We start from the raw sequence: 26480 nt of genomic DNA on the forward strand, positions 1-26480 counted from the left end.
CCCAGTGAAATCAATGCGTTTTTAAAATGCAAATAAACCAGTAACCAGAAACCATTCATAAATTGTATTTGTTTAGATTGGAAAATTTCGAGCCGCCAAAGATAAAAGTCAAAATGAAATTATATCTAAAAAAATCGTGAGATGCAGGAATAGTTTTACGAACGTGGGAGTAATTTGGAAAACAAAAATACCTTGGGGGTTATCCTGCGAGAATGCAAGAAATGCCTACCTGAACATGAAGTATTTTCTCGCAGTGGACGAAAGGCGTGGCTGGGGCAGAAGCCGTTCCTTGAGATGAGTGCGGCGATGCGTCGTCAAAGTGGGACGCAACCGAGTCAAATCCTCTAGGACAACAAAGGACGCCGAGCAGTGCTTCCCAGTACTCAAATACTCCTCAGTACGCACAAGCGTTGACTCCTTTTTCTTTGAGAGCTCGTCTGCATAATGAGGAATGAGGAATAAGGAATGAGGACTTGGCATCCTGGATCGCAAACCGGTAGTCGTTCGTCGCAAGTTTCTGCTCCCCGCCGGTTATCCTGCGCTCAAGTCCTTTTCCTTGAACCTTTCAAGTGAACTCAAGTTTATAAATTGTGCAGCAAGTACAACACACACATACATATACTTGTATGTATGCTCCTCTATTTACTCAGGTCTGTTGGAAACTACCTGAGAGCCCGGCTCAAAAAAGTTTATTGTAGCACATGAAAACTTGTTTGCACAGACAAGACCTAAGCTCCAAAAAAATGGGAATAGATTATAGAACTAAAGTACTGGCAAAATTATTTTCCCACCAGACTAATTGCCAGAGTTTTTTTACTCGACGAAGACAAAACAAGAATATAGAGAAAGGATGGGTGATGTTTCACCCCTTGAAAGATTGGAATTGGCTCTCTGGCATCTTGTCGATTTCAAACATAAATTGTAGCCCAGAATTATACCTCTCTGTATTTAATTTCTGTTTATTAGCTTTAGAAGACAGCTTTTTAATAAAATAGAAACAAACAAGTCCTTAGTTTTAGCTGTGAGCTGTCTTGGAATTTAAATCTCGCCAAAAATTCCGATGCATTTGCGTTTTACATGCCACATATTGGCATATATTGGCGGTCTAGGTGATCTATTGAGATCCTCGGCAGATTCCTAGGTAGCTTGGAAATACCTTGGAAACCAGGGCTGCAAAAGCTCCTTTTTTACTATATATGGTATACATATATGGTATATGGTTATTATTGTGTCCATATATTAATAGGGGCGGTATATAGGAATGATGTTTTTGCTGCCGATAAATAATGAGAGAGAGCGTGGCGAAATCCACCCTTGAACCAGGTGGACTTTTTGGCTCGAGTTGATCAGATGTTAGTTTTCCCAAAAGCCGTACCCTATATAAAATATGTGATAAAGGTGTGTGTGTGAGCGATCGAGAAAGGGACACCCAGTCTAGGGGATGAAAAGTCAGGCCCTTTACATAAGGGATACGCAGGACCTCAAATGCCTTCTGTTTTGTGTGTGCGTGTGTGTGTGTGCTCTGTGACTGTGTTGTGTGTGTCAGTCAACGAAGTCACTTCCGTTGGGTTTGCGTTTTAGTTCGAGTTCGGAGTTTAGGGGCACGCGACACAGAGCGCCAGCAGCTGTCCTGATGCAAGGACACGAAAAGCATATTACATCAGTCACCATTTAACATTCACTCAAGAAGGACTAACGTGCTAAAAGTACACCCGCAATCGCCACCAGTGTTTCTCCCACCCACATAAAGCCAGGAATTCAAAAACAAAATCATGGCTGCCTTGAGCTTCAGCCCATCACCTCCTCCAAAGGAAAACCCCAAGGAAAACCCCAATCCAGGAATGAAGACCACGCTGAAACCTTTTGGAAAGATCACCGTTCACAATGTGTTGAGTGAAAGTGGCGCCAACGCCTTGCAACAGCATATAGCCAATCAGAATACCATTATTCGAAAGATCCGGGACTTTGGCATGCTGGGTGCTGTACAAAGTGCCGTGGCCAGCACAACGAACACCACACCCATACCCAGTCAACGGAAGAGGCCCCTGGGAGAGTCCCAAAAGCAGAACCAACAGAACCTGCAGAATCAACAGCCCACTAAAACTTCAGTGCCTGCCAAAAAGTGCAAGACCAACAAGAAGTTGGCGGTGGAAAAGCCCCCAAAAGCAGCAGCTATAAGCCATCAAAATAAAAGCCAAGCCGATCAGAGTTTCGGAACACCTGGAAGAAAGGGTTTGCCTTTGCCACAAGCCGTTGCCCGTAGAAACGCCAGGGAAAGGAATCGCGTAAAGCAGGTTAATAATGGATTTGCTCTACTGCGCGAGAAGATCCCGGAAGAAGTTTCCGAGGCTTTTGAGGCCCAGGGGGCGGGAAGAGGAGCCAGCAAGAAGCTATCCAAGGTGGAGACCCTCCGCATGGCCGTGGAGTATATAAGAAGTTTGGAAAAACTGCTGGGATTCGATTTTCCACCCCTCAACAGTCAGGGGAATAGTTCTGGATCCGGCGATGATAGTTTTATGTTTATCAAGGACGAATTCGATTGTCTGGATGAACATTTCGACGACTCCTTGAGCAACTACGAAATGGAGGAGCAACAGCCAGTCCAGCAAACTTTGTCCGAGGAAATCCCAATCCCTCCGCAAGCCACTGATCTCCTGCCTAGTTTAACTACCTTGAATGGGTTGCAATACATCAGAATACCGGGGACCAACACCTATCAACTGCTAACGGCTGAATTACTGGGCGATTTGAGTCACGAGCAAAAACTGGGAGAAACAGCTGCCTCGGGCCCGTTATCGCGATCGCCCGTGCCACAAAAGGTGGTAAGAAGTCCCTGCTCCTCGCCAGTTTCACCTGTCGCCTCGACTGAGTTGCTGTTACAGACGTGTGCCACACCGCTGCAGCAGCAAGTAATTAAACAGGAATACGCCAGCACTACCAACATTAGCAGCAGCAGCAACGCACAGACTTCCCCGCAGCAGCAGCAACAGCAACAGCAGCAGCAGCAGCAGCCTCAAGTTCAGAACCTGGGATCGTCGCCTATCTTACCCGCGTTCTACGACCAGGAACCCGTGAGTTTCTATGACAACGTAGTACTGCCCGGATTCAAGAAAGAGTTCAGCGACATTTTGCAGCAGGAGCAGCCCAACAACACGACCGTCGGCTGCCTTTCGGACGAGAGCATGATCGATGCCATTGACTGGTGGGAGGCACATACACCCAAGTCTAATGGTGCATGCACCAATCTGTCCGTTTAGCCTAGATAGCCTGTCCTGTCCTCACGCATCTCTAATCTCTAAAAAAAACAATTAACAATTACTTTTTTAGCATATTTTTAAATGATTTGAAGTCCTCGCAGACTTCCGTGGCAGGCCATTCTATCAAAAGTTTTTTTTAACCAAGCCGTGACTGAGTCATTGTGTAAATAGCAATTTAAGCCGAGAAAGGAAGATAACTTCGGCCAGCCGAAGCTTATATACCTTTGCTGTTAAAACCATGTCTTTAATATGAAAGGTCACACACTTTGGATGAAGTTTAATCTAAGAACACAGCAGATTAAAAGTCATCTAGTGATATAAACCAAATCGAAATAACCTTCTAAGACCCAAACACAAAATAGTTATCCTGCTAAACGGCTTAATGTTGAGCCAGACTAGTGTCTAATATTTTACAAAAATTAATGTATCAGTGTAAGCATATTTTTTTTGTAGATTTAATTGTAGGAACGTTAAAATGGCAAGCAGATAACATATGCTTTTGAATAAATGCAAATAAATATGAACATTTCTAAAAACTTGAATCGTTTCTTGTGGTTTTGTTCTCAATTATTTCTTAAATTTTAAAGAGTTCTGAGCATATCTCTCTACTTCCCTGCCTCGATATTCAAAAGGGTTTCTTTTCTGATAAATGACAGAGTCCTATGGGGAATATTCGGATGGCATAACCCTGAAACGCGGCAATTACACTTGGGAACTGAAAATGCCCCGCTTCATCTTCATAATGACACAAGTAATTAAAAATGCACCAAAACAAATGGGCGGGAAATGGAGGGTAAACGGCTTTAGGGTGAACTTATTTTTGGGACTTGACAGGAAACCGCGAATCGAAAGTAGAGTCTGTCTGTCCTTATAAAATTTTCATAATTTCCAAAAAAAGAATGTAATGGAATGGTAATAAAATCTTCGTATCTTAAATATCAAAACCTTGACGCACGTTTGTTAGTTTGCAGGATATTTTCCCACCCTCACTCTTACTCTTACTTGGCGCTATGCTCTCCTGCCAATTGTCCCCAGGACCTCATTGTCCTGTGCTTACGTGTTCTCACGTCTGTCTACCCGTCTCTTTCTTTTGGGACATCTGCCCAAATAGGAGAAAAACGGAAGAAAATCCAAAAAACAATAAAACAAAAAATAAGAAAGGGCCGGTCCGAGGGATATGGATGATGCAAAACTATGTAAGACAGCCATGCTGCAGGGAAAATCAATTGAAATCGTTTGGCCATTAAGAATAGATGGCCTGTGCCAAAAGATCGTCGCATCTGCAGGACCCGAAACCCAAAGAAATCTAAGTAGTACACTGAGGCAACAACACGATCCATTTTTGAGGCCGACCTTTTAATGCGGGACTTTATGTTCCCCATTATGATTTCCTTTTTCGCTGAGTGTATGTGTTGGCGCGATCCTGAGCTCCTGAGGTCGCCTACAACCCCCTTTTTCGAGCAGTTTTCAGTTTTCCAGTCCAGGTGCAAACGTGTTTTCCTATCATCCTTCTTTTGGCCTTGTTGTGGGTGCGCCGTTCACCGTTCACCATTCACCGTTCACCGTTAGCAGTGAAAATCTTTTCACGCACCGTTATCATTATTAAATATTGGTAATGCGACACGCCCCTCAACCGTACACCTTCGAATGTGGGTCGAGTTTCGCATTTTAACCGTTTGAACTGGGAAATCACTGCCGTTATGTGCGTTTTTTGTTTATTTCTGGCATTTGATGAATGCTAAAGGCTTGGGACAGATGGAATATTCAAGGAATCGATCGGGAGATTTGCTTTCATAGCTCTGAGTGCCGCCATGGGCTTAAGTTGCGCCCTCATTACGCCATTTGAAATATACCACGCCCCACATGTCACCATTGAGCATTGTGAGCAATACTTTTGGATACCATACCGCCTGCTCTTGAGCTCACTTTAGCGTGTGCTCACAGCGCTGACTTGATTGGATTTTCCCCTCGTTCTCCACGTTCGATCCACTAATTATCCGATTTCTGGGCACATTGCATGGCAATTATCAAGGCAGCCAGATGCTGCTCTTTGACCCGCCGAATCCGAGTTCGCTGGTTGGAAATTGAAATTGAAATTGCGATGGGTGACACGACAGAGGAAATTAAGTCAGAACTTGAGGTATTTAAGATTTTTTGAAAAACCACTTCTTCTAGGAAGCTCACTTGTTTCATTACCTTTAGCAGTCTTATATACTCAAAGACCAGATAATGGCGTTGAGTGCCTGATCCGCTGATCCCCAGTAATCATTTGTCAAGATTCTACTTTCATTCAAGGATTTCATCCTTCCCTTTCACTCAGCACTGGACCAAATAACATTCCTATTACTGTGTCTTACGAAACTAACTGCAGTCCAAGCCGAGCTACTTAGTCTTAAGCAGATACTTATACTCCGTGGCTTTCAGTTCTTTTATGTCCTTAAGTGGACGCACTTGAGCCCACAATGAGGCACTTAAGTGTGCGCTCCGTGGCCCAAAAAGGTTAGGCGGGCCAAGGAACCAGGTCAAGAAAATAACTCTGGACAAACGTTAAAACCAAAAGCGGGTTAACACTTTCAAGTACCTCCTGCGGTTCGCCTAAGCCCTTCCCCATCATTTTCCCTGCTTTCCACTTCAGCCATTGATCTGCGAACTGCTGACAGATCTGAGCTACTTCCATTCATTCCATCCCATCTAATCTGTATATCTATACACATATACATATTTGGAAATCTTAAACCCCCATCAACTTCCGTGAATGGAGCCCCAAGCCAGGCTCGAGCACAACACATGTGACTTTCGTCGTCCAGTTTTAGAAACATTAAATGAAACTGCTCCCCAGGTCTGGTTGCACATGTTTTCCAGGACATTTTTCTAATGTCACCGAATCCACGTGGGCCTCATAGCCCGTCGCCCTGTGACTACGAGTATATTCCCATGTTTTGACTTACGCACCCAGGGTGGCCACCGGGAACATTCCAAGGACGAAGTACAGTATCGGTATTGAGTCCAGCCAGACCAGACTCGATTGTATGACAAACACAATTCTTACTCCCGCTCACTCCGGGGAGCGTTATTTTGTCAGTTTTGCATTGATTGAGATGTCCTGGTACGGAACTCCCTGTTTAATAGTTTCCCGAGCTCTTTGTTTGGCTTCCTCTTCTCTAAAGTGGCTTTGTATGCAACTTAAAGTCGACAAGGATGTTTTTGTAGTTCAGGCTAATCTATTTCTTCTTGATTATATATATAATGTAGTGTTCGAGCAGCACAATAAGACCACACATTCCGTTCCAAACATTTCCCATTAACTCTCTACTGGCTAACCATTACCATTATGGAATTTGTATACTGACTGTATAACCTTCTTATATATACTCATACCAATAAACTATCAAAAGATAACAGTATCAAAATTTTTAAAGTACACGTGGCAGTTGCCAGCCGGCAGCCATCAAAGTAAATCCTCGAGTGTCACGCATGAAGGACATTGCCCACAATCTGATATCCAGTTGGCGTGTTTAAGGAATTCCGCCATAAAAAATAGAATAAATGTGCACAAACTTCCGGATGCCCAAATATATTGGATTGAATTGCAGACTCCCAGGTAGTGCCGCTATTTGCCTAGCGCAAAAAGGACAATGACCAAACAGAATTTTGGTTTTAGGGACCTGCTTGATGCTCCTTTTTATGTCTGCCGAAGATGCTGGGGAAGGGTTCATAATTCGAATGCAGCAAGGCAGGAAAGGCGGAAATGCGGAGGAAACCGAAAGGATTTCCGTTTCGTTTCGTTCCGTTTGTAAATTGATATTCTGCAATCGATTGCCCAAAAAAGGGAAAGCCGACTTCTAACGGCGGAATTCAGCTAATCAGGAAAAAAGAAGGCTTACGAAGACACAGACACCCCCTACTTCTTTTCGACCCCGAATCCCGCGATAAACTGCTACCGATTCCGACACAATAGCATTCGCATTTGTCAGCATCGCAATCTGCATCCGATTAATCGCATTACAAATCGCCCAGCGAATGAGGTGTCGACTTAAGATCAGCATAATGCTAACAAATACGAGCAGGTACCCAAAATACGAGCGAAACAAAGTAAAGCAGAAAATACCTCGCCAAGGACAGCGGCCTTTTTGTCAATATTTTGACATTGCCAGCAGTTTGCAAACTGTCGATTGCCCCGCATTAGCGCATTAACTTGTTGATTGGCAAATCGCAGAGCCACAAGCCAAGGCGACTTGGTCATGTCCGTCTTTCCCATCTGCATTCGAATTTGTCCTAGTTTACTAATTAGTAGTTTACTAGTTAGCAGCCAAGTTTGTAGGAAACTACGACCGAAACTACCGCCCAGAAGGAGAACATCACAGGATGTGCAATTTCAATTGTTTTGCAGCTCTATCGGCTACGTGCCTCGCATACGTGTATTTTTCATATTTTTTGGGTTTCGTTTAAACCATTTGACTTAATAAATACTAGAATAGAGAAAAAAAATCACACTACATGGCTAGGAAAAAAAAGTATAGATAGATAGTGATAGAAGTAGGAGTACTAAAAAGGTGAAGAGCACAAACAGTTGCGTTGAATAGTTGGTTAAAAGGATATATAGTATATACGTATACATTATATAGGGTCACCACTCGCTAAAGACCAACAAACAAAAAGGAATTGATAAAATATAAAAGTAACGAGGATAAAAAACGAAAGAAAACTTAATTGACTCTCTGGCTGGCTTGTGTGTTGCGTTCTTCATCGGTGTAGGTCATAAGTCGTCATCGAGGTGTCGGGTTGGGATTTCATCGGTGTTCATCATCTATATACAGGGCTGGATTCGGAATTCGGGAGTCCTAGATTCCTAGGCCACGGTGGCATACTGACGCTTCTCCAACGAGACATTGAATCCATTCTCGAGCTTCAGGATGATGTCAGCCTGCAGCTTAAAGTCTGCCTCCGTATCGGTGGAGTGGACAATGTAGTTCCTCACGATGGTGGACAGCAGGACCTTCAGCTTCAGCATGGCGTACTTGCGGCCCACACAGCTTCTGGGTCCAGCGCTGAAGGGGATGAAGGAGTAGTAGTGCCTGTTGGCCATCCTCTCGGGCAGGAAGTTGTCCGGATCGAATTTGGTGGGATTGGGATAGATGTCGGGACGCCTGTGCACGCAGTACTGCAGCACGATGACCGTGGTGCCCTTGGGAACCGTGTACGGTCCACTGGCCAACTTGAGGTCGTAGTCCAGACGCCTGGCGATCAGCGGTACTGGTGGGTACAACCTCAAAGTCTCCAAAATCACGCGCTCCAGGTATTTCATCTCCATGGTGTCGGCAAAGGTGCAATCCCGCAGCATGTTATCCCCGAAGATGGCCTTCTGTTCGGCGAAGACCTTAGCCTGGATGTCCTTGTGAATGCCCATCATGCAGAGGGCGAAACTCGATCCCGCCGAGGTGGTATCGTGGCCCTCAAACATAATTGTGTTTACCTCATCCATGATGTCCTTCTCGTTCCACTCGATATCGGGGTTCTTGGCCATTTCCACCATGGCATCCAGGAGAGCCAATCGCCTCTTGGCACCCACATCATTCTCATCGATATCGTCCAGATCATCGCGAAGACCCTCCTTCTTGGAGGCGGGAGTGCTGGCCACAGGTGTGGCAATCTCCTCAACAATCGCGCGCGACTCCTCCTGGAAGTTCTCCTTGCGATCCTTGACCACCTTGCTGGTCATGCCCAGGATGATGTTCATCATGCGATCGCCCTTCTCGCGGAGCTTCGTAAACTTGTAGATAGAGTCCAGGCGGTAAAGTAGTTTTACCTGTCGCTTATGAATGATATCGCACATGTCGACGACGGCTTGAGCGTATTCGAAACTCTTGTTGCCCTCCGGGAGCTTCTTCACACCCATGGCGGTGGACAACAGGATGTCGACGGTGGTCTGGGACATATAGTCATGAACATCAAAGGATTTTCCCGATTCCAAGCCCATCCTGGCCACCACCGCCTTCGAGTGATCCACGAATGTGGGCACGAAGCTCTTCAAGATACTCTGGTGGAAGGTGGGGGCAATCATCTTGCGATGATGGCGCCAATGGTGTCCATTGCTGATCAGCAGACCATCTCCGAACCAGGGCTTGAAGTAGCGATACTCCTCCGCCTTGGTCAAGTGCTGGTGCCCGCTCAGGATCAACTCGATATCACTGGGATTGGTTAGGAACACCAGCAGGACGTTGCCCAGCCAGGCCTTCATGGTCTCTCCGTACTTGTTGAGGTAACCCAAGCCGACGGCCAGGATCTCGGCATTGCTCAAGCCGGCGGCCACATGGGCCTGTCCCAAAATGGGCAACTCCGGGGGGGATGGTATATTGGCAACCATGCGGTATTCCCGGCTATTCCTGCGCCAATACTCGTACAGTGCCATGGCCACCAGGGTGCCCACTAGGGTGGTGAACATAGGACTGAATCCTAGGACCGTCGTCGAAGAACTGGCCGCCGCCTGTTGCAGCGTCTCCTGCACTACTTCCACTGCCATGGTTGCTGTTGCCTCTTTGCTCCTGGTTCCTGGTCCTCCGCTGCAAATCCCTTTTGGTCTTCTGAAGATGGCACTGTTGCTATATCAGCCGCCAGCGCTCAACTGTGAATCGCCATTGAACACACCCAACATTTTATATGGTTCCAAGAGTTCTGGGGGCCACTGGTTGGAGTCAAGCATATGCCACTTCGATTTCCAGTCCCACAAATTAGCAACGCAAATCAAAGTCACGTACTCGCTTGCGATGGTACCTTTGGAATGGCTACCCAATAACCAATACTCAATACCCAATGGCTGCACTGCGTCATTGTGGAGCCGTCCACCCATTTCCGTCCAAGCATTTCGAAGTCCGTGGCTATATCTTTGATATCACGTTGGATATAGTATTATTAATATAAAGCTAAGTATTAGGAACTTGGGAAACGTTCCTTAAAGTAACTAATAAAACACATAATCCCAAATATTTGAGTTCTTACAGGTCTTGAAACACCCTACTTCACCGAGGGACTATTGTGTCAATTATATTAGTTTCTACAATTATCATAAACAAAATGCCCCATATACTCGAGTGGTTTCCATTTCAATACTATTTCCATGTTCTTTTAACTTTCCGCAGTTTTAAAAATACCCCTTTTTGCGAAATATCAGACACATTTGAATGAAAAGTGAATGTGTCTACTATCCCTTTAAGCCACCCTGCTTCCTGCGGAAGTATCCAGGATGCCAGGATCCAGGATTCAGGAATCAGGACTCAGGATCCAGGATCTGGAGTATGCAAACCAGCCAGTGGCCGTTCGCTGGTCGGCTACCTGTGTTTCACGGCATTTACCTGCTGGCGAGCGGAAGTGGGTGATTCTGGCCTCGCTTCCTGACATTTTAATGCTATCCCATTGTTTTGCTTTCGCTTTTTATTAAATTTGGATTCGGCGCTTTTGTCCACGACACCTGAGCAAAAGTATGCAAAAGGAAATACCGAGTGAGTAAACAACAGAACATGTAAGCCGCAGCACAGACAAAGGAGAGGAAGCTGTCGCTTTTGTGGTCGTCGTCCGCCGCATCCTCCCGCTCCCTCATATATGTATGTCCGATTGTTTTTATAAGTGATCCTTATTACTATTTATTTTGATGGCAGTGAAATTATTTGAGCGCGTGGCATAGTAACTATATAACTATATATCCATTGATCGATCCTTATATATTTTGCCATGCACACACGCGTATGTAAACATTTAACATAATGTAGCACATAGGCTTGGGTTTATAGCAACTCCCCTTTTCAAATTTAACATCACAATAACAGCAGTAACAGTTTGCAATAATTGAGGTTATGGGCGTTCAAACGGCAAGCAATTTAATATACATTAGTTACCCACATATTTACATAACTATAACTTACCCTGCTGAAATCGTCGCACTTGCTTTATTAAATACGTTTAGGCAAGGAAACACTAACACTACCGCCATGTACATATGAATACATACATATGAAATAGAAACGGTTAACTGCACACTCTGAAATTATGCTTCAGATATAAAACAGAATAAAACACACACTAACAAAAAAAGAAAAACCGTAACAAAAAAAAAACAAAAATCACGCACTACGGAAACTTCTTTAGCAATGATTTTAAACAGATCTCGCCGCTTGATCAATTATAATAGCCTAACCGAATCTATGATTCGAATCGAACTGCATACATATGCAATAAAAACCGCTAACTGCACACTACGAAATTATGCTTCGGATATAAAACAGAATTTTTTGAACACACACACAAAAACCGTAACAAAGAAAACAAAAAAGCAATAAACACGCACTACGAAAACTTCTTTAGCAATGATTTGAAACAAATTTCGTCGTTTTATAACTTATTATTAGTTAGTATTACTTAACCGAATCTATGACCCGTGTCGAACTGCTCTCACCGACTTCGCCGACATCACTGAAATCTAAGAGTACAGCCGAAATAAAGTCATATTTTTTGGCAACTTTAGAACAAAGTAACGGATTTAAAAGCTCGAACACTCGATAGTTCATGGTGGAGAAAGGAGACAAAAGAGTGTGATAACTGTCATAATCCGATCTCTTTCATGCGCATACATATGCATGTGTGTGCCTATATTATTGATGAGAGCAAAAATTATATTTGCATTTATAAACACATTGTTTTACAACTGTTTAAACTATTTAAATGTAATATACATTAGTTACCCACATATGTACATAACTATAACTTACCCTGCTGAAATCGCCGAACTTGCTTTATTAAATACGTTTAGGCAAGGAAACACTAACACTACCGCCATGTAGATATGAATACATACATATGAAATAGAAACGGTAAACTGCACACTCTGAAATTATGCTTCAGATATAAAACAGAATAAAACACACACTAACAAAAAAAGAAAAACCGTAACAAAAAAAACAAAAATCACGCACAACGGGAACTTCTTTAGCAATGATTTTAAACAGATCTCACCGCTTGATCAATTATAATAGCCTAACCGAATCTATGATTCGAATCGAACTGCATACATACGCAAAAAAACCGCTAACTGCACACTACGAAATTATGCTTCGGATATAAAACAGAATTTTTTGAACACACACACAAAAACCGTAACAAAAAAAACAAAAAAGTAATAAGCACGCACTACGGAAACTTCTTTAGCAATTATTTGAAACAAATTTCGTCGTTTTATAACTTATTATTAGTTAGTATTACTTAACCGAATCTATGACCCGCGTCGAACTGCTCTCACCGAACTCGCCGAAATCACTGAAATCTAAGAGTACAGCCGGAATAAAGTCATATTTTTTGGAAACTTTAGAACAAAGTAACGGATTTAAAAGCTTGAACCCTCGATAGATCATGGTGGAGAAAGAAAAAGGAGACAAAAGAGAGTGATAACTGTCATAATCCGATCTCTTTCATGTACATACATATGCATGTGTGTGCCTATATTATTGATGAGATCAAAAATATATTTGCATTTATAAACACATTGTTTTACAACAGCTTAAACTATTTAAATTTAATATACATTAGTTACCCACATATGTACATAACTATAACTTACCCTGCTGAAATCGCCGAACTTGCTTTATTAAATACGTTTAGGCAAGGAAACACTAACACTACCGCCATGTAGATATGAATACATACATATGAAATAGAAACGGTTAACTGCACACTCTGAAATTATGCTTCAGATATAAAACAGAATAAAACACACACTAACAAAAAAAGAAAAACCGTAACAAAAAAAACAAAAATCACGCACAACGGGAACTTCTTTAGCAATGATTTTAAACAGATCTCGCCGCTTGATCAATTATAATAGCCTAACCGAATCTATGATTCGAATCGAACTGCATACATATGCAATAAAAACCGCTAACTGCACACTACGAAATTATGCTTCGGATATAAAACAGAATTTTTTGAACACACACACAAAAACCGTAACAAAAAAAACAAAAAAGTAATAAGCACGCACTACGGAAACTTCTTTAGCAATTATTTGAAACAAATTTCGTCGTTTTATAACTTATTATTAGTTAGTATTACTTAACCGAATCTATGACCCGCGTCGAACTGCTCTCACCGAATTCGCGAAAATCACTGAAATCTAAGAGTACAGCCGGAATAAAGTCATATTTTTGGGCAACTTTAGAACAAAGTAACGGGTTTAAAAGCTCGAACACTCGATAGTTCATGGTGGAGAAAGGGAAAGGAGACAAAAGGGAGTGATAACTGTCATAATCCGATCTCTTGCATATACATACATATGCATTTGTGTGCCTATATTATTGATGAGAGCAAAAATTTATATTTGCATTTATAAACACATTGTTTTACAACTGCTTAAACAAGACTTCATCGAACGTTAATTCAATAATGCTAATCCAAGAATTGCACACAACTGGCGAATAAAATGGTAAAAATAGTTTTATTGGACTTTTGATTGCAGGACCTAAGCAATTATACATACATACATAGTTCAAATCATTACAACGGACTTAAAACGCCTCGGATTTACTTGGTGTGTGTTGCGTGTTGGTGTGTGTGGTGTGTGTTGTTGGTTTCTCCCAGAATAAATTACATGAATTCGTGCCCGGGTTTTGCGTCCCCTTCCAGTTATTTTCTTACTTGGTACTTTATACTTGCTTACGACGTAACTGATTTACATGTTGAGATATGCTAATTAATTTATGGATATATATGTATAAGTGTATGTATAGGCTACTAAGATATATGTATGTAGGTATGTATATGTAGTATGACTTTTATCGAGTTGCAGTGACAGCACAGAAAGCAGAGTAATCGTATGTATGTTACGCGGTAGACATAAAATTAACGGTAATAATGCACTTAACCTATTTACGAAGCTTGTTTTAAAGTTTTATCATTTAGTGTCTTTTTTCAATCGGGACGAATGCTGAGCTCTCTAGTTAGAAACACAGCCTCGCACAAGGAAGAACCAAACGCAATCTGGTGGCATGGGGTTCGAGCTTGGGGACATGGGACAAGGACCTCAAGAGATGACGCGGACAGGGATCGGGATATGGCATATGGCATACAATACGCGACAGCAAATTACATATAAAAGATACAAAAATAAAACAATACAGTATTTCCTTATTTACATGCAAGAACCTAATCGTATGCGGGCGTGGTCTACGGATCGAGAATGGGGGGCAGTACAGGTCCCTCGCTGGAGGGAGGAGGAGAAGGGAGGCCTACGCCGTCTCATTGAGATGCACGCAGTGGGCGTCCTGCATGAGCTGCGTGAGTTTCTGCGTGAACGTTGGAATGTCCTGCACAAGGAAAGGGAGTACCAATTAGGCGCAAAGTCAGTCTTGGGAGAAGCACCAGCACTTGCTACTGGTGTGCAAGTGGTGTGGTGCCCCTCACACTTCAGTATTTCACTCACATTTGTCTGGCAGATCTCCTCCAGCGACGTCTGCGCTACTGGCAAAGAGGCGTGAACGAAGCTCTCGAGCAACTGGCGTCGGTCCACCTGGCCCATGGCATACAAGGCCTGGGCAATCATGTCGAAGTGGAGGGAGCCCTCTCCACTCAGCAGCAGATTGAGCAAGGCGCCCTGAAAGGAAGCCAGCAGTTGCTCCTTGAACAAAGCGCGCTGATACAGCCGACTCCTCTCGTTCACATTTTGCATAGAGAAGAGGACGCTGCGCACATTACTGGGATCGGTGCCGCTGACCAGCATCTGTCCATACGCATTCAGGATGGCCATGAAGTGCGCCGGATGCAGGTTGTCGCTGCAGTTGAAGTTGCCGGAGCCACCGCCGCTGTGGCCGTTGGAGAGCTGATTCTTGTAGAAGAACTGCCACTTGCAGGTGAGCACACTAGGAAGAAAGGGCGTTAATTCATGACAACGCAAGTGCGATTTACTGCTCAGTATCCTCTCACCTATCAAACAAGGCGTACAACAGACTGGTGATCTCGCTGTTATCGGCTGCCGCATTTTGCTGCTGCAACAAGGGCAGAATCTGCTGGGTGCTGAAGTCCAGAATGGAGGGCAGCAGCCCCAAGGAGGCGCTGCCCGGCTGCTCCACGATCAACTTGAACATCTGCAGTATTTTCTCCATCACAGCCAGTCGGCTCAGAGTCAGTTGCTCCCTGGCGACAGAGAGAGAAAGAGAGAGCAAAAGCATTGTGTCTAAGTACCACACAATAAAGAAAGAGATGGGAGATCGGCGACTCACCTGCTGCTGACACTTATGAACAAAGTGATCATTTCCTTGATGAACTGGGCCCCCAAATGGGTGGGCAATGTTCGGAGCATGCTCAGACTGAACTCGGCCACCGTGATGGCCATGGCGATGCTGCTCTGCCCGAAGCTGTTGAAAATCATCAGGGCCTTGGTCAAAATGGGCTGCAAAACAGAACAGGTCAATAGTATAGGGTTGCAGGTTCAAAATAGCATCAGGAAATAAGGCACCTTGAAAGTGCTTGCCAGCATATCCTTGGCATTGCCTCCAGTAGCCTTGAAATACTCGATGAGAGCAGTGAAGGTGCCCAGTAAGCTGAGCGTGGTGGCCGCCACCTTGCTCTCGTTGGCCTGGGCCAAGTCCAGATCCAGAAAGTTCTGTGCCAGCCCCTGGACATATTCACGCAGCATCCAGAGACGCCGCGGATACTCCTGCTGCTGCTCCGGCACGCTCTTCCACGGCAGCACCATGTAGCTGACCAGACTGATGTGCACATTGATGCACACCTGGCGCGGCAACTGGGCGCCCAAGCGGGAGCCCGCCTGCAGCAGGCTTTGAATTTGTGGTATATCCAGCAGGCACTTGGGCCGTATCACAGTCGATATGAAGAGCAGCAGCTCGCTGGCCGCCTGCTGCACGATGGGGGAGGCAGCCGATAGGGATCCATTGCAAGCAAAAATGCTGCCCAGAATAGCAAACAGGCGGTGCAGCAGCTCCTCGCTGCTCATGGCTTTCGTTAGTGGAAAGATGCTCCTCATGGCCAGTAGAACTTGAGCGTATCTAAAGATCAGGAGTGCATAGTGTTACGTACATCATTTAGGATGCCAAAGGATGCCCCACTCACAGGTTGTCCAAATCAGTCTGGAACGTAGCTTTGTCCATTTCGCTGCCGCCGCTGTACAAACGATTGCTCGCGAGGAGCTGCAGAGTCTGCAGCAAGCTGTCGGACAGCATCTGCAGCTGGCACTCCATCTCGTCGGCGATCCCGGGTGCAGCTGACGATGAGTCCATCAAGGGGGCCAAGCGCACCACCGCCTGGCAGACGGTGGCAAAGTCGCGCAAGATCTCGCCCACATTGGCGCCCTTCAGTTTGCGTGCCGCCTCGTAGCTCCGAGCGCTGCCGTGGTCCAGTGCGTGCTCCAAGGACAGCAAGTACATCTGTGGCCGCGACCAGTGGTTATAAACCTGTGCAAACACGATGTGTGCACCTCTGGTGTTGGCCAGCAGGGCGAGGGACTCGAAGCATTGGTCCAGGAACTGCTGCCACTCTGTGGCGGAGGTCTGAAATCGGTAGTGCAGTTGGATGAGTGTCTGTGCAAGGTGACGATTGAGATTGCATTGGCAAGATCTATTGTTCTACTCACATCGTCCTCCATGAGCTCGTTGTCCAGCACTTCTAGCTCGGGCTTGTTGGCCTCAAACTGAGTGCGCCGCATGATCTCATCCACCAGCTGGGTGAGCACATTGTTATAACGCGTGATTTTGGCGGGCTGCTGGGCAATGCCCTTGATGATGGGTGTCCAGATCTCAAGCTTTTCGGTGAAGTCCAAAGCGCCGTGCACTGTTTGATAGCAAAAGGATTAGTAACCATTCAAATACCATTTAATAACTTGAACTAAAGGCAATATTTTTACCACGCGACTCACATTCGGTGGTGCAGCTGTAGAGCAGATTGAGGAAGGTCTCCAGCAGGTCCGGCTCCTGCATCAGCTTGCCGGCATACTTGGTGGTGTAGAGGCGCAGCAGCTCCCGAAACTTGTCGCTGTACATCTCGCTCTGCCGCCGATTGTTGTTGTGCTGCTCCAGGAGGCTGGTGACGCCGCCCATCAAGGGTCCTGCGAAGGGCAGTGGCTTCTGGAGGTAGAGCAGCTCATTCAACACAGAGAGGGCCGCCAGGGAGATGGGCTCGTGGGCTGGTCGCCACTGGGAGAGGTCGAGTATGCTCATGAGGAAGTACTCCGAGATCAGTTCAGTGCGTATCCAGGAGACCAGGTGCTGCACACATCCTAGCAGGTCCAAAATTGAGGAACTGTGGAGCAGACAGCCAAAACCGATGAGAATTGAAACGAAATTGCGTAATGTATGTTCATGCATGAACTTCCGTGCAATCCATGGTGACCCACCTTAATTGATTGTCATTTGGCAGCGCTGAGGTTAGACTAAAGTCCATGAGGGTGTTTGGTATGGTCGTTTGGATGTCTTTGCCATTGATGTGGCACACAGCGATTAGCAGATACTTGGTTACCAGGTCCAGCACATCGGGCACACACATTGAGATGCTACAGAAACACGCGGCAAAGGGGAACACAGAATGGGTTAGGAACAGTGTGGTGGCAACAGACTGGTACTTTCAGTTCAGTAGGTACCACTTATTGCAATCGTATGGACTATAACATAAGGGGCTATATTTAAACAAATGTTACCACAGTTCATAAAAACATTATCAATATAAATAGAGTGGACGTGGCAAAGTATTTGAGATAAACTCCCATGCACGAACATGGTGGATACGAGAAATGACCGATATTACTAAAAGTGCATGTACAGCATTCGAATATGGTGAAATCAATGACACTAAAACCCCTGTTTGGGTCACGAGACTTGAGCCTCTTCGTGCTGTTCACCCACCAGGAGTAGAAGTACTGCTTCCATTCGGTGGTCAGGTCGCCCCTGTTGCTCACCACCTCCTCGGAGGTGATCTTGAGCAGGTTGATGCCGAGCTGAAACCGTGTTTTCGTCAGTTCCATGCAGTGCTGCATGTAGTTGGGGTCCTGTTCGGGGAACTCGCGCTTTCCGAGCAGGGCTATCAGCTGGGCCAGTGTGTCCCTGTGCCGTTTGGCCACATTCGGAGTGGCTCCCAGTTGGGCGTACGAGTTCCAGAGGGTCTCTCTCAGCAAAGTCTTGTCCGCGGACGTCAGCTGCGTCCATCTCCGCGTGATTGTGTGCTCTAGGGTCGAGGTGCTGAAGAACCACAGGAACTGATTCTCGGTGATGTCGGAGGCGGTGGCCACACGGAGGCAAAGTTGCCACGCCTCTGGCTGCGACTTGAAGGCCAAGAGGTTTGTCTCGATCTCTCGTTTCCGGGCATTGGAGGTGCTGGGCTGATAAAACTCCTGCAGCAGACCCTCCACCGTCGTCAAAGATGCGGCGTGCTGTACGGACAGTGGGTGGGTGAAAACCAATTCCCGGTTAGTTGGAATCGCTCGTTGGCTGAATCATTCTGAGCAAAGATGTGGGTTTGGCCCGCAGCCCCCGCCTCACCATTTTCCGTGTCCTGTGCGGTCCTTCCGAGTGTCTGTGATCTGGATGTGGGGGTCACTATGAGCTCCGCTTGCTCGCGGTTCTAATTCCGATCGCATCAGCACTCGGCGTCCATTAATTGCATGGTTTTCTTTGTGTCTTTACACAAAAGGTGGCCAAAATCTACTCCGGGAAACTGAACAAATCGTACACGGCATGGCAACCCTGGCCGATAGTCGATAGCTATCGATAGTCCTTGCCTGTGGGTATTTTGAATTAAAAAATTTGTCGTTTGTTAAAAACAAAATTGGTCAAAAATTACTACAGCTAAAGTTACGAGGGAGCTAACATTCGACTCATATTTATTATTAGCCTGTAATGGATATTTAATAAAATAATAAATTTGAAGACAGTAACTCTTATTTAAGAATAAAAAACTATCTAAAACATAGTAAGCGTATACTGCTCTCAGAAACTCATATGTCAGGCACACATCAAGCAAGCAGCACGGACAGTTTATCTTGATTTTCCTGTAATTTTTCTTAGCGCTTTTTACTTTGGAGGTAAGACAGTTTTCACCACTTCACCTCCTGCCATTTGAGACAAAAGACCTTCGGTACCTCCAGAATAATGCCGCGTGGAAAGTACGTGAACCACAAAGGTCGTAGTCGCGAGTTCACGCCCGTGGATGTTTTGCAGCAGGAGCTGGACAGAATTCGCCAGGGCGAAAGGAGCAGCGGGGTGCCGATCAGGAATCAAGGGAAAGGTAATTTCGAGGACAAGTGCATTCGCAGTCAAGGTGCGCACAGCCTAATTGAGATCTCCAATCCGAATCGCTTGCCGCGCCGGAAGCCGTTGAGTCTTCTGATAAGCAACGCAAATGGAAATCAGTTCACCGAGGAGGACGACGCCACCCAAAGGAGGCGGCACGAAAGAAGAAAGGAGCGAATGCAAAGCGAAAACATCCAGAGGAGCAAGGAGACTCTGGCCGATCTCGCCAGACTGGCATTGGTTCGCAGGGAACGGGAGGCGGCTGCCCAGCAGCGATTGGCCGCAAAGAAAGCGGCTGCCGAGGCGGCCGCCTCCAGCTCGGACTCTTCCCTCAAGAAGATCAGCCAGAAGCCGTCGGAAGACGCGCCCCCGGAGCTCCAGAGCCAGAGCTGCAATCTCAGGGCTCGTCAGAGGAAGACTCGATCCGCTCGCAAGAAGTAATATGAAATCGGTAACGCAAGAAAATGAAAACCCCTTTGATAATCAAGCGATTCCTACGAATGCTATTACATAGGGATGTTGCGTCCTTTTGTATTCCCAAATAAATGCTATGGCATTGCAGAAAACAAAAACTTTTTGAATTTCCCGCTTCCCTCAACTTAGGTGATCGATAGACGATAGTGAAATTGATCGCAATTGGCGCTTTTAGGGATTTTCCAATATGGTAGCACTATTCTAATAAGGTAATATTGTTAGAGGAACGGGACCATTAAAAACTGTTAGCTTGCGAATCGGACAATCGGAATACCGGAAAGTAAGGGAACGCAGGGCTATTTGAGGACGTTCCTATCCGATCTGCCCAGCCAACTCATCATGGAGAGCCCGGTCCGCAAAAGGGCGGCAAAGCGATCGCGATCAGCGGATGGCGACGCCAATAACAATCTTACGCAGCGGAAAGTGTTCGTGAACCAGAAAATTAGCGACTCCCGCGATCCCCAAAAAATGAAGGAGGTTCACGGTACGTAGCGCACTTGCAGCCACTTACCTGCTCCCCTTCCCATCACTGTTAGTAGTTGGATGAGTGGGGGGGGAGGGGGGGAGCTTACCGCTCAGGGTGCAGTTATGGCGCGTTTGTTGTTGCTCTATTGCAGCTCCTTGCAAAGATCAGTGTAAACCGTTATGTGACAAGAACAAGAATGCAGCTCGGCAGAGATTCCTCGAGAGCATAAACCGCCTCGAGAGCATAAACCAGCAATAACCATGGATAACCGCACGAAGAGATCAGCAAAGCGGCTTTTGAGTCCAAAATTCGTAACTGAAAGTGGGAATCGATAGGAAAGCTGGCAAGTACGTGAGTTTTGGCGTTTTGCCACTCAGCTGGTTGGCCGCGAACGGTCTCACTATTTTGCTGTCAGTTCAAAATTGTAGCATTCGAATTGCACTTCTCGCCGAATTTCAACAAATCAAGTACAAATTCGCTTGTTGCTGTTCTCTTGTACGTCTGTCTTGTTGAAGCGGATTTGAGCTGATCGAAGCTGATCGGAGAGGGGCGTACTCGCAGTGTCTAAGCCGAACCCGCACCCTGAACTGGAACTCTCAAATTTGCTATTTCATTCGCAGAGAAGACGACCAAAATGCTTTTCGATGGCGCAGCCGGCAGTGGGCAAGGTCAGGGTCAGGAGGAGCCCGAGCTGTGCGAACAGTACCAGCTGCTGGGCGATGGAACCATCATTTTGCGCAGCCTGCGCACCGACTTGGCCAATCCGCGCCTGGAGCTCCACAAGTCCCGCTGCTGCCAGCGCCAAACGCTCGTCCACGACATTTGCGTCAACTGCATGATGGATCTCTGCGAGGAGTGTGGCTACTCCTGCGGCGAGTGCTCCAAGTTCATATGCCGCAGCTGCGTGACTTTGTTGTGAGTTGTACCCCCGACTGAACATGCATTTCCCTTATGGGAATCCATGTGGCTCCAAGTGGGCCTACTAAATCCATGCCCTTTCTCATCCTATATCCCCATTTGCAGTGGCAATCGAGCTGATGAGGGCGACGACCCGCTCTGCGAGCGCTGCCAGATGTTCTTCACCTAGGATTTCCAAGGACTTCTCTGCCTGCACAGAGGCGAGGCGTCCAGCCGTTTACACACAGTCAAGCACAGAGGAACATGAACTCGTGGTGCTCGTTAAATTTTAAGTTCTGAAGAAGTACAAATTCAGCACGACTCAAGGCACATAGGGCACTCATTTTTATATTTTATGGAAGCGTTGGAATCTAACATAAATATAAAAGAGAACATATAACAGGTGTATTCTCCATCTCCATCTCCGTCTCCGCTCCTTGTCCCTACACCTTGCCCCTGAACTTGTGGTACTTCTCGTGATCCTTCACCAATCCCTCGTACATCCTGGCGCCGGCCTCGTTGCTGGAGCGTAGGATGAAGTGGCCGGCACGGTGATCGCACATCCCGATCAGCTCGTGGCAGACGCGCACTATGTGGACCTTGATCTGGGGAGAAAATCGTATTATTATTTCATTAGTAGATTTTCATCATTAGATTTGCACTTGACGTAAAACACACCTTTTCGAACAGCGTCGTGGGCCTTTCGGTGGCCACCATTTGGCGAATGGTGAAGATCAGCAGGAAGGGCGCCACTCTCTTCACGGCCAGCGCCTGCGTGGTGCTCACTGTGGCCATCACAGTGGCCAGCTTCAGACCCAAGTCGGCCAAGCCATCCAGCTCCGTTTCACTGATGTCCTGTGTCTGCTTTCTTTCCGACCGATAGCCAACGATGGCTTGGATCAGATCCTGGCACAGGGCACTGAGCTGCGCCGCTCGGTCTGACATCAGGTTGGTGTGTTGTTTCAGCAGCACAACCAGGTTGTCCGTGAGTGCAGCATACAGATCCACAAAGTGCTGCCAACTGCCGCCGTTTCTGATCAAGTGCTTGATGTCCACATCCAACATGCTGCCCAGAAGGCAGTCCAGGGTCTCCCCTGTGAGAGGCACTGTACGATTCCCGGCCAGGTTACGCTGAGCTTCCAGGAGTCGGAGGGCATGACCGCAGTATGCCGCGTCTTTGGGTTCCGGGAGGCGCAGCGAAACACTCACACTGATCATCTCGAAATGCTCATTAAGCATCTGAGGAGAAAGTCATTAACTAGGGAATAAAAACAGGGCACTGGGAAGACTCACCGCTCCCTTCACGCTGCTCAACGAGCACTTGGCAAAGAGTGCCAAAAGGGTTAGCACATTCTGGAGCGCGGCATGCTGGCTCTGCGACGCAGGGCGTGCCATTTGCTCCACTTGTGCGGAAAGACGGCGCAGGAGCAGTAGGAAGTCCTCGTTAGTCTTGTAGCCAATGATCAGCTTGATGGCCGGCTCCAGGCAATCCAGTGCTGAGGTGGAGAAAATGTCGCCCATCTCAATGTCCGCATTCAACTGCCGCCAATAGCTGCTCAGCACGAACTCAATCTCATCCGGATCCAAATGCAAGCGCTGGCGATGGGTGAGCGCCACATTCAGCAAGCGTATGGCATTGGCATCCCGATAGTTCAACTGAGAATATAGGATGATAATTGTTGGGTTCGTTCAATACTTCTAAGCACAAAATGTACGCACCGAGTGACCAATGTATATCTTACAGATGCGTCGGAAGTTTTCGTCTATGGGTTGCAGCTCCTTCCGCGTTCCGTTTTCCTCCTCCTCCTGAAGCTTCGCTTTCTTCTTCTTGTCCATTTTCTTCTCGGCCTTCGTTTTCTCCAGACCCTCTTGCTCGCCGGCCTTCTTCTCCTGCTGTTCTTTCTCCCGCTCCTGCCTGGCCACGCGGTTGATGCAGTTGCTCACGTAAGTGGCATAACCCGACAGAGTGCAGTCCACGAACTCCTTGTAGGCAGATGCCTCCTTTTTCTTGGAGCGAAACTTGTGCGTCACCATCTCGCCATAGATCTCAATAAGCGGCTGCAGTTGGCTCTGCAATCGCCTGCCCTGCGCTCCAGTTACACTGCTAAGTGTTTCGATGGCCAGCAGCAGAAGACGACGCTCCTCCGCTGGCAACTTGTTTGACGCAGCCAGTTGATCTCTAAAGAAGCCCGTGCAACTTGCCAGAAATGCCTCACTACCAGCACCCTGGCGGCGAATGCAGCGGGCAAAAAGTGTTTCGTAGAAGCTCCAGCCCGCCGTCGAGCTGCTTGGGATTAGGAGGAGCAGTTCGCTTAGCCGCGGGAAGTAGCTGCATATGGGCAGCGGATGACCAAAGTGCATAAGATCTGCAATCAAGAAGTTGATTCAATAAAGAAGTTTGAACTATAATTATGTGATTTGGTTGAGAGTATCACCTATTAGTAGCTCCAGTATCTGCTTGGCACTCTCCTCCTGCTGGCCAAGACTGAGATCCCTGTACAGAACGAAGATCACCAGCCAAAGACGCGATCGAATGTTGCCGGGCAGCTGAGCCAATGGAAGGCCCTGCAGAGTCTCGACCAGCTCCTGGGCCGCGGGCATGTGCAAGTCGGTTTCAGTCGATGCGTGTTCCCTCAGGAAGAGTATCAGCGAGCTCTCCTCCACCTGCTCCTCCAGTTTCAGTTTGACCAGCAGGGATCCCTTGGCCTTGGCATCTTTGGCCGCTGCGCCATACTCCTTAAGCAGCTGCAGTGCTAGCACCTCAATGCTCTCCGCATCGTTTAGATGCGGTTCCAGGTGTTGATTGTGTTTCCTTTGATGCAAACGGAGCTGCTTCTGCGCTCTGGACAGCCGAAAGAGTTGCTGCGGCGCCACCAACTCAGCCAGGGCATCTGAGCAATTGGCCGTCCGCTGATCCTTCAGCAGCCAACCGCTCTCCACAAGCTGCAGCTCCAAGCGCTGCAATCTCTGCCGGCAGCAGCTCTTGCCGAAGTTGTACACCCGTTGCTGGATCAATGTCCACTCGGCGGTGGGCAGGAACCCCCTCAGCTGCAGTGGCCGTTCGCTGGCGGGGAAACCATCTGGCCAGTAGTAGGCCAGGAGCAGCTCGAAGCCACTGGCTCGCTCTGTGCACTCCAGAAAGGCGTTCATCAGCCGGCGATTGTGCTCCTGGCTCAGTAGCAGCCGTCCAAACTGCTCCAGCACCTGGGAAGTGTGCTGCAGTTGTTGCTCCACTTGCAGCTGATAGAGCTGCACTTGCTCAGCCAGCCGAGTGCCGCTTAGGTACTGGCAAAGGAGCGCAGCATGCAGTTCACGTGCGAAGTCCAGGTTCTCGGGCAGCACTTCCTTCGGCTGATCCTCGTCAAGCAGTTCGGCGAAGGAATGCAACAGGGTCTTCCAAATCACCAGAGAGGGCTTGCTCATCAGGTGGCTCATTAGGCGAGTGAAGGCCACGCCGGCCGAGTGACTTGGCCAGGTTTGGCAGAGCTGCTTGAAAGCGTCGTTGGCCGAAGGAGCCGCAGCTAAAGGGGTCCTACTGAAAATGATGCCCAAAAAGCGATCCTCCAACTGATGGCTTTCGTCTTCAATCGTTTTGGAGTCCTGGGTGCGTCGCTTTTTGGCTTCGCTATGGGGAACGTCCAGAGTGTACTTTCCCAGCCATTCTCTGAGGGCCTTGAGCAGATTCATGATGAACCGCTCTGCACGACTCAGGCGACGAAACATGTCCAGCAGTAGGATGAGGTACTCCGAATACAGCTCCTCCACCTGGGCATTCTCCTTGGGGGACGTGAGCACCCAAACGGTTATCTGGTAAACATTCTGCTCCAGCAGCAGCGGATTATAACGCAGCGCAGAGCAGAGAAGTATTAAAACCTCTCCCAGATTTGACTTCTTGTACTGGCGCACCAACTGCAGCAGCTGATCAGAAACAAACGCAAAGCCGGTGATCCCTTCATATTTCTTTTTAGGCATTTTGAACTCCAGGGACACATCGTATTTACGAAGTGACACAAGGAGATGGGCGGCCAATTGAAGCGATGACTGCGATAATTTCTCTGTGTTGAATACACACTGTATGGTGGAACTGAGGTTTTTTGCTTGGAAGCGATTGTTTATGACCCTGGCCTCCAAAAGGATCAGGCTGACATGTAGCGGAAGGTCCTTGGTACGTTCGATGGTAAACTGAGCATTGATTTGCTTCTCCAGCGCGGCCAGTTCGTCGAGGCATGGAGTTTTCAGGGTCAGAAGCAGCTCCACAAGAGGACGAACAGTCTGCGCATCGTACTCTTCCAAAAGCTTCTCAGGCTGCTGAGAGCGGCGAACAATCTCCGCCAGCTGCTTGATCACCGGAACTACAAACTCCGCATCCCAGTGGTCCTGGCTCTCACTCCCATCCTTGTTATCCCCGCGTAGTTCGATGCACTTTTGATGGCACCTAAACAGGCTGCCATAGCACTCGAATAGAAGCTTGTTGCTGGACCGCAGAGCATCCTGGAGCAGCTCAGAGCTGAGAGCCAGGGGCAGGAGCTCCAGTGCCGACTCATTTGCGTTCTCCTCACGGGAGACCATCTCGTACAGAGCGTGGATCAGCTGCGACTTCGTCGTCTGAGTAACCCAGCCAGGCTGCGCCCTCAGGCTCAGGAAATCCTTCAGCTGCTGGGTGGGCAAGTCTTTGCAGCCACCCAATGACTGCGACAGCCAGTCGGCGACGACCTCGTACTTGTTGGGATAGGGGAACTCCACGGATTGCCATACCTTGAGGGCGAACTCAACACGTGCCGCGAACGGCTTGTTCTCTTCCGTCAACCAGGACTTCAGCGCTGCGAATGGACGGACGGGAGCTTAGTGACTTGGTCCATCGGAAAGCTAGCTGGAGGCACTTACCCTCGCCTGTGTCCATTTTGCCTCGTCCAGTGAAATGCGGATCAAATGCAACTCCAAATCCAAGTTTACTTCACTGCGGCACGTGCGGAATAAACAAACGTGTATCGGCATCGATATCGATATCACTTGTGTGAAGGCGCTGTAAAGCGGCTTAAACGGCTGTTGTGCCTATGTTAAATCTGGCTACTTTATAGCCGCTATGGACATTTTTAGCTTTTTATGTCCGAT

The 26480-nt window shown here is 47.2% G+C and overlaps 6 protein-coding genes across 6 annotated transcripts; 3 read left to right on the forward strand and 3 right to left on the reverse strand.

Annotated features, from left to right (window-relative positions):
- The first annotated feature begins 1170 nt into the window (after positions 1-1170).
- LOC6523798 (achaete-scute complex protein T8) lies at positions 1171-3799 on the forward strand. Its single transcript, XM_002099637.3, has one exon. It carries the CDS (start codon positions 1773-1775, stop codon positions 3255-3257), a length of 1485 nt encoding a protein of 494 aa, XP_002099673.1. The 5' UTR covers positions 1171-1772; the 3' UTR covers positions 3258-3799.
- A 3826-nt stretch (positions 3800-7625) lies between these two features.
- Positions 7626-9876, reverse strand: LOC6523799 (cytochrome P450 4g1). Its single transcript, XM_002099638.4, has one exon. It carries the CDS (start codon positions 9775-9777, stop codon positions 8107-8109), a length of 1671 nt encoding a protein of 556 aa, XP_002099674.1. The 5' UTR covers positions 9778-9876; the 3' UTR covers positions 7626-8106.
- A 3839-nt stretch (positions 9877-13715) lies between these two features.
- LOC6523800 (exportin-6-A) lies at positions 13716-18990 on the reverse strand. The gene is made up of 11 exons (XM_039377797.2): positions 18782-18990; positions 18149-18672; positions 17644-17799; positions 17167-17549; positions 16885-17081; positions 16365-16801; positions 15751-16300; positions 15515-15684; positions 15219-15428; positions 14719-15154; positions 13716-14602 (listed from the first exon to the last, which is right to left on the reverse strand). The coding sequence occupies exons 1-11, from the start codon at positions 18782-18784 to the stop codon at positions 14525-14527; spliced, it is 3144 nt and encodes a 1047-aa protein (XP_039233731.1). The 5' UTR covers positions 18785-18990; the 3' UTR covers positions 13716-14524.
- Positions 18991-19213: 223 nt separating this feature from the next.
- LOC26534931 (28 kDa heat- and acid-stable phosphoprotein) lies at positions 19214-20097 on the forward strand. The gene is made up of 2 exons (XM_039377819.2): positions 19214-19323; positions 19387-20097. Exon 2 carries the CDS (start codon positions 19391-19393, stop codon positions 19970-19972), a length of 582 nt encoding a protein of 193 aa, XP_039233753.1. The 5' UTR covers positions 19214-19323; positions 19387-19390; the 3' UTR covers positions 19973-20097.
- Positions 20098-20213: 116 nt separating this feature from the next.
- LOC6523802 (apoptosis regulatory protein Siva) lies at positions 20214-21765 on the forward strand. The gene is made up of 3 exons (XM_002099641.4): positions 20214-20489; positions 21092-21386; positions 21495-21765. The coding sequence occupies exons 1-3, from the start codon at positions 20345-20347 to the stop codon at positions 21556-21558; spliced, it is 504 nt and encodes a 167-aa protein (XP_002099677.2). The 5' UTR covers positions 20214-20344; the 3' UTR covers positions 21559-21765.
- Positions 21680-26412, reverse strand: LOC6523803. Its single transcript, XM_002099642.3, has 6 exons — positions 26253-26412; positions 23804-26188; positions 23088-23734; positions 22662-23024; positions 22047-22607; positions 21680-21973 (listed from the first exon to the last, which is right to left on the reverse strand). The coding sequence occupies exons 1-6, from the start codon at positions 26266-26268 to the stop codon at positions 21812-21814; spliced, it is 4134 nt and encodes a 1377-aa protein (XP_002099678.1). The 5' UTR covers positions 26269-26412; the 3' UTR covers positions 21680-21811.
- Positions 26413-26480: the final 68 nt, after the last annotated feature.

This window comes from Drosophila yakuba, chromosome X (assembly GCF_016746365.2).
Source record: "Drosophila yakuba strain Tai18E2 chromosome X, Prin_Dyak_Tai18E2_2.1, whole genome shotgun sequence".
Lineage (NCBI taxonomy): Eukaryota > Metazoa > Arthropoda > Insecta > Diptera > Drosophilidae > Drosophila > Drosophila yakuba.

Bases quoted from the DNA above. Each gene is read 5' to 3' on its own strand.
- LOC6523802 (XM_002099641.4), top strand. From the start codon at position 20,345: ATGGAGAGCCCGGTCCGCAAAAGGGCGGCAAAGCGATCGCGATCAGCG. The intron at 20,490-21,091 runs GTACGTAGCGCA...TTTCATTCGCAG, and splicing joins AAAAATGAAGGAGGTTCACG to AGAAGACGACCAAAATGCTT. The intron at 21,387-21,494 runs GTGAGTTGTACC...CCCCATTTGCAG, and splicing joins CGCAGCTGCGTGACTTTGTT to TGGCAATCGAGCTGATGAGG.
- LOC6523800 (XM_039377797.2), bottom strand. The intron at 17,800-18,148 runs GTGGGTGAACAG...GTGTTTCTGTAG, and splicing joins AAGCAGTACTTCTACTCCTG to CATCTCAATGTGTGTGCCCG. The intron at 14,603-14,718 runs GTGAGTGAAATA...TTCCTTGTGCAG, and splicing joins AGGAGATCTGCCAGACAAAT to GACATTCCAACGTTCACGCA.
- LOC6523799 (XM_002099638.4), bottom strand. From the start codon at position 9,777: ATGGCAGTGGAAGTAGTGCAGGAGACGCTGCAACAGGCGGCGGCCAGT.
- LOC26534931 (XM_039377819.2), top strand. From the start codon at position 19,391: ATGCCGCGTGGAAAGTACGTGAACCACAAAGGTCGTAGTCGCGAGTTC.
- LOC6523798 (XM_002099637.3), top strand. From the start codon at position 1,773: ATGGCTGCCTTGAGCTTCAGCCCATCACCTCCTCCAAAGGAAAACCCC.
- LOC6523803 (XM_002099642.3), bottom strand. The intron at 23,735-23,803 runs GTGATACTCTCA...TCTTGATTGCAG, and splicing joins GATACTGGAGCTACTAATAG to ATCTTATGCACTTTGGTCAT. The intron at 22,608-22,661 runs GTGAGTCTTCCC...CTTTCTCCTCAG, and splicing joins TGAGCAGCGTGAAGGGAGCG to ATGCTTAATGAGCATTTCGA.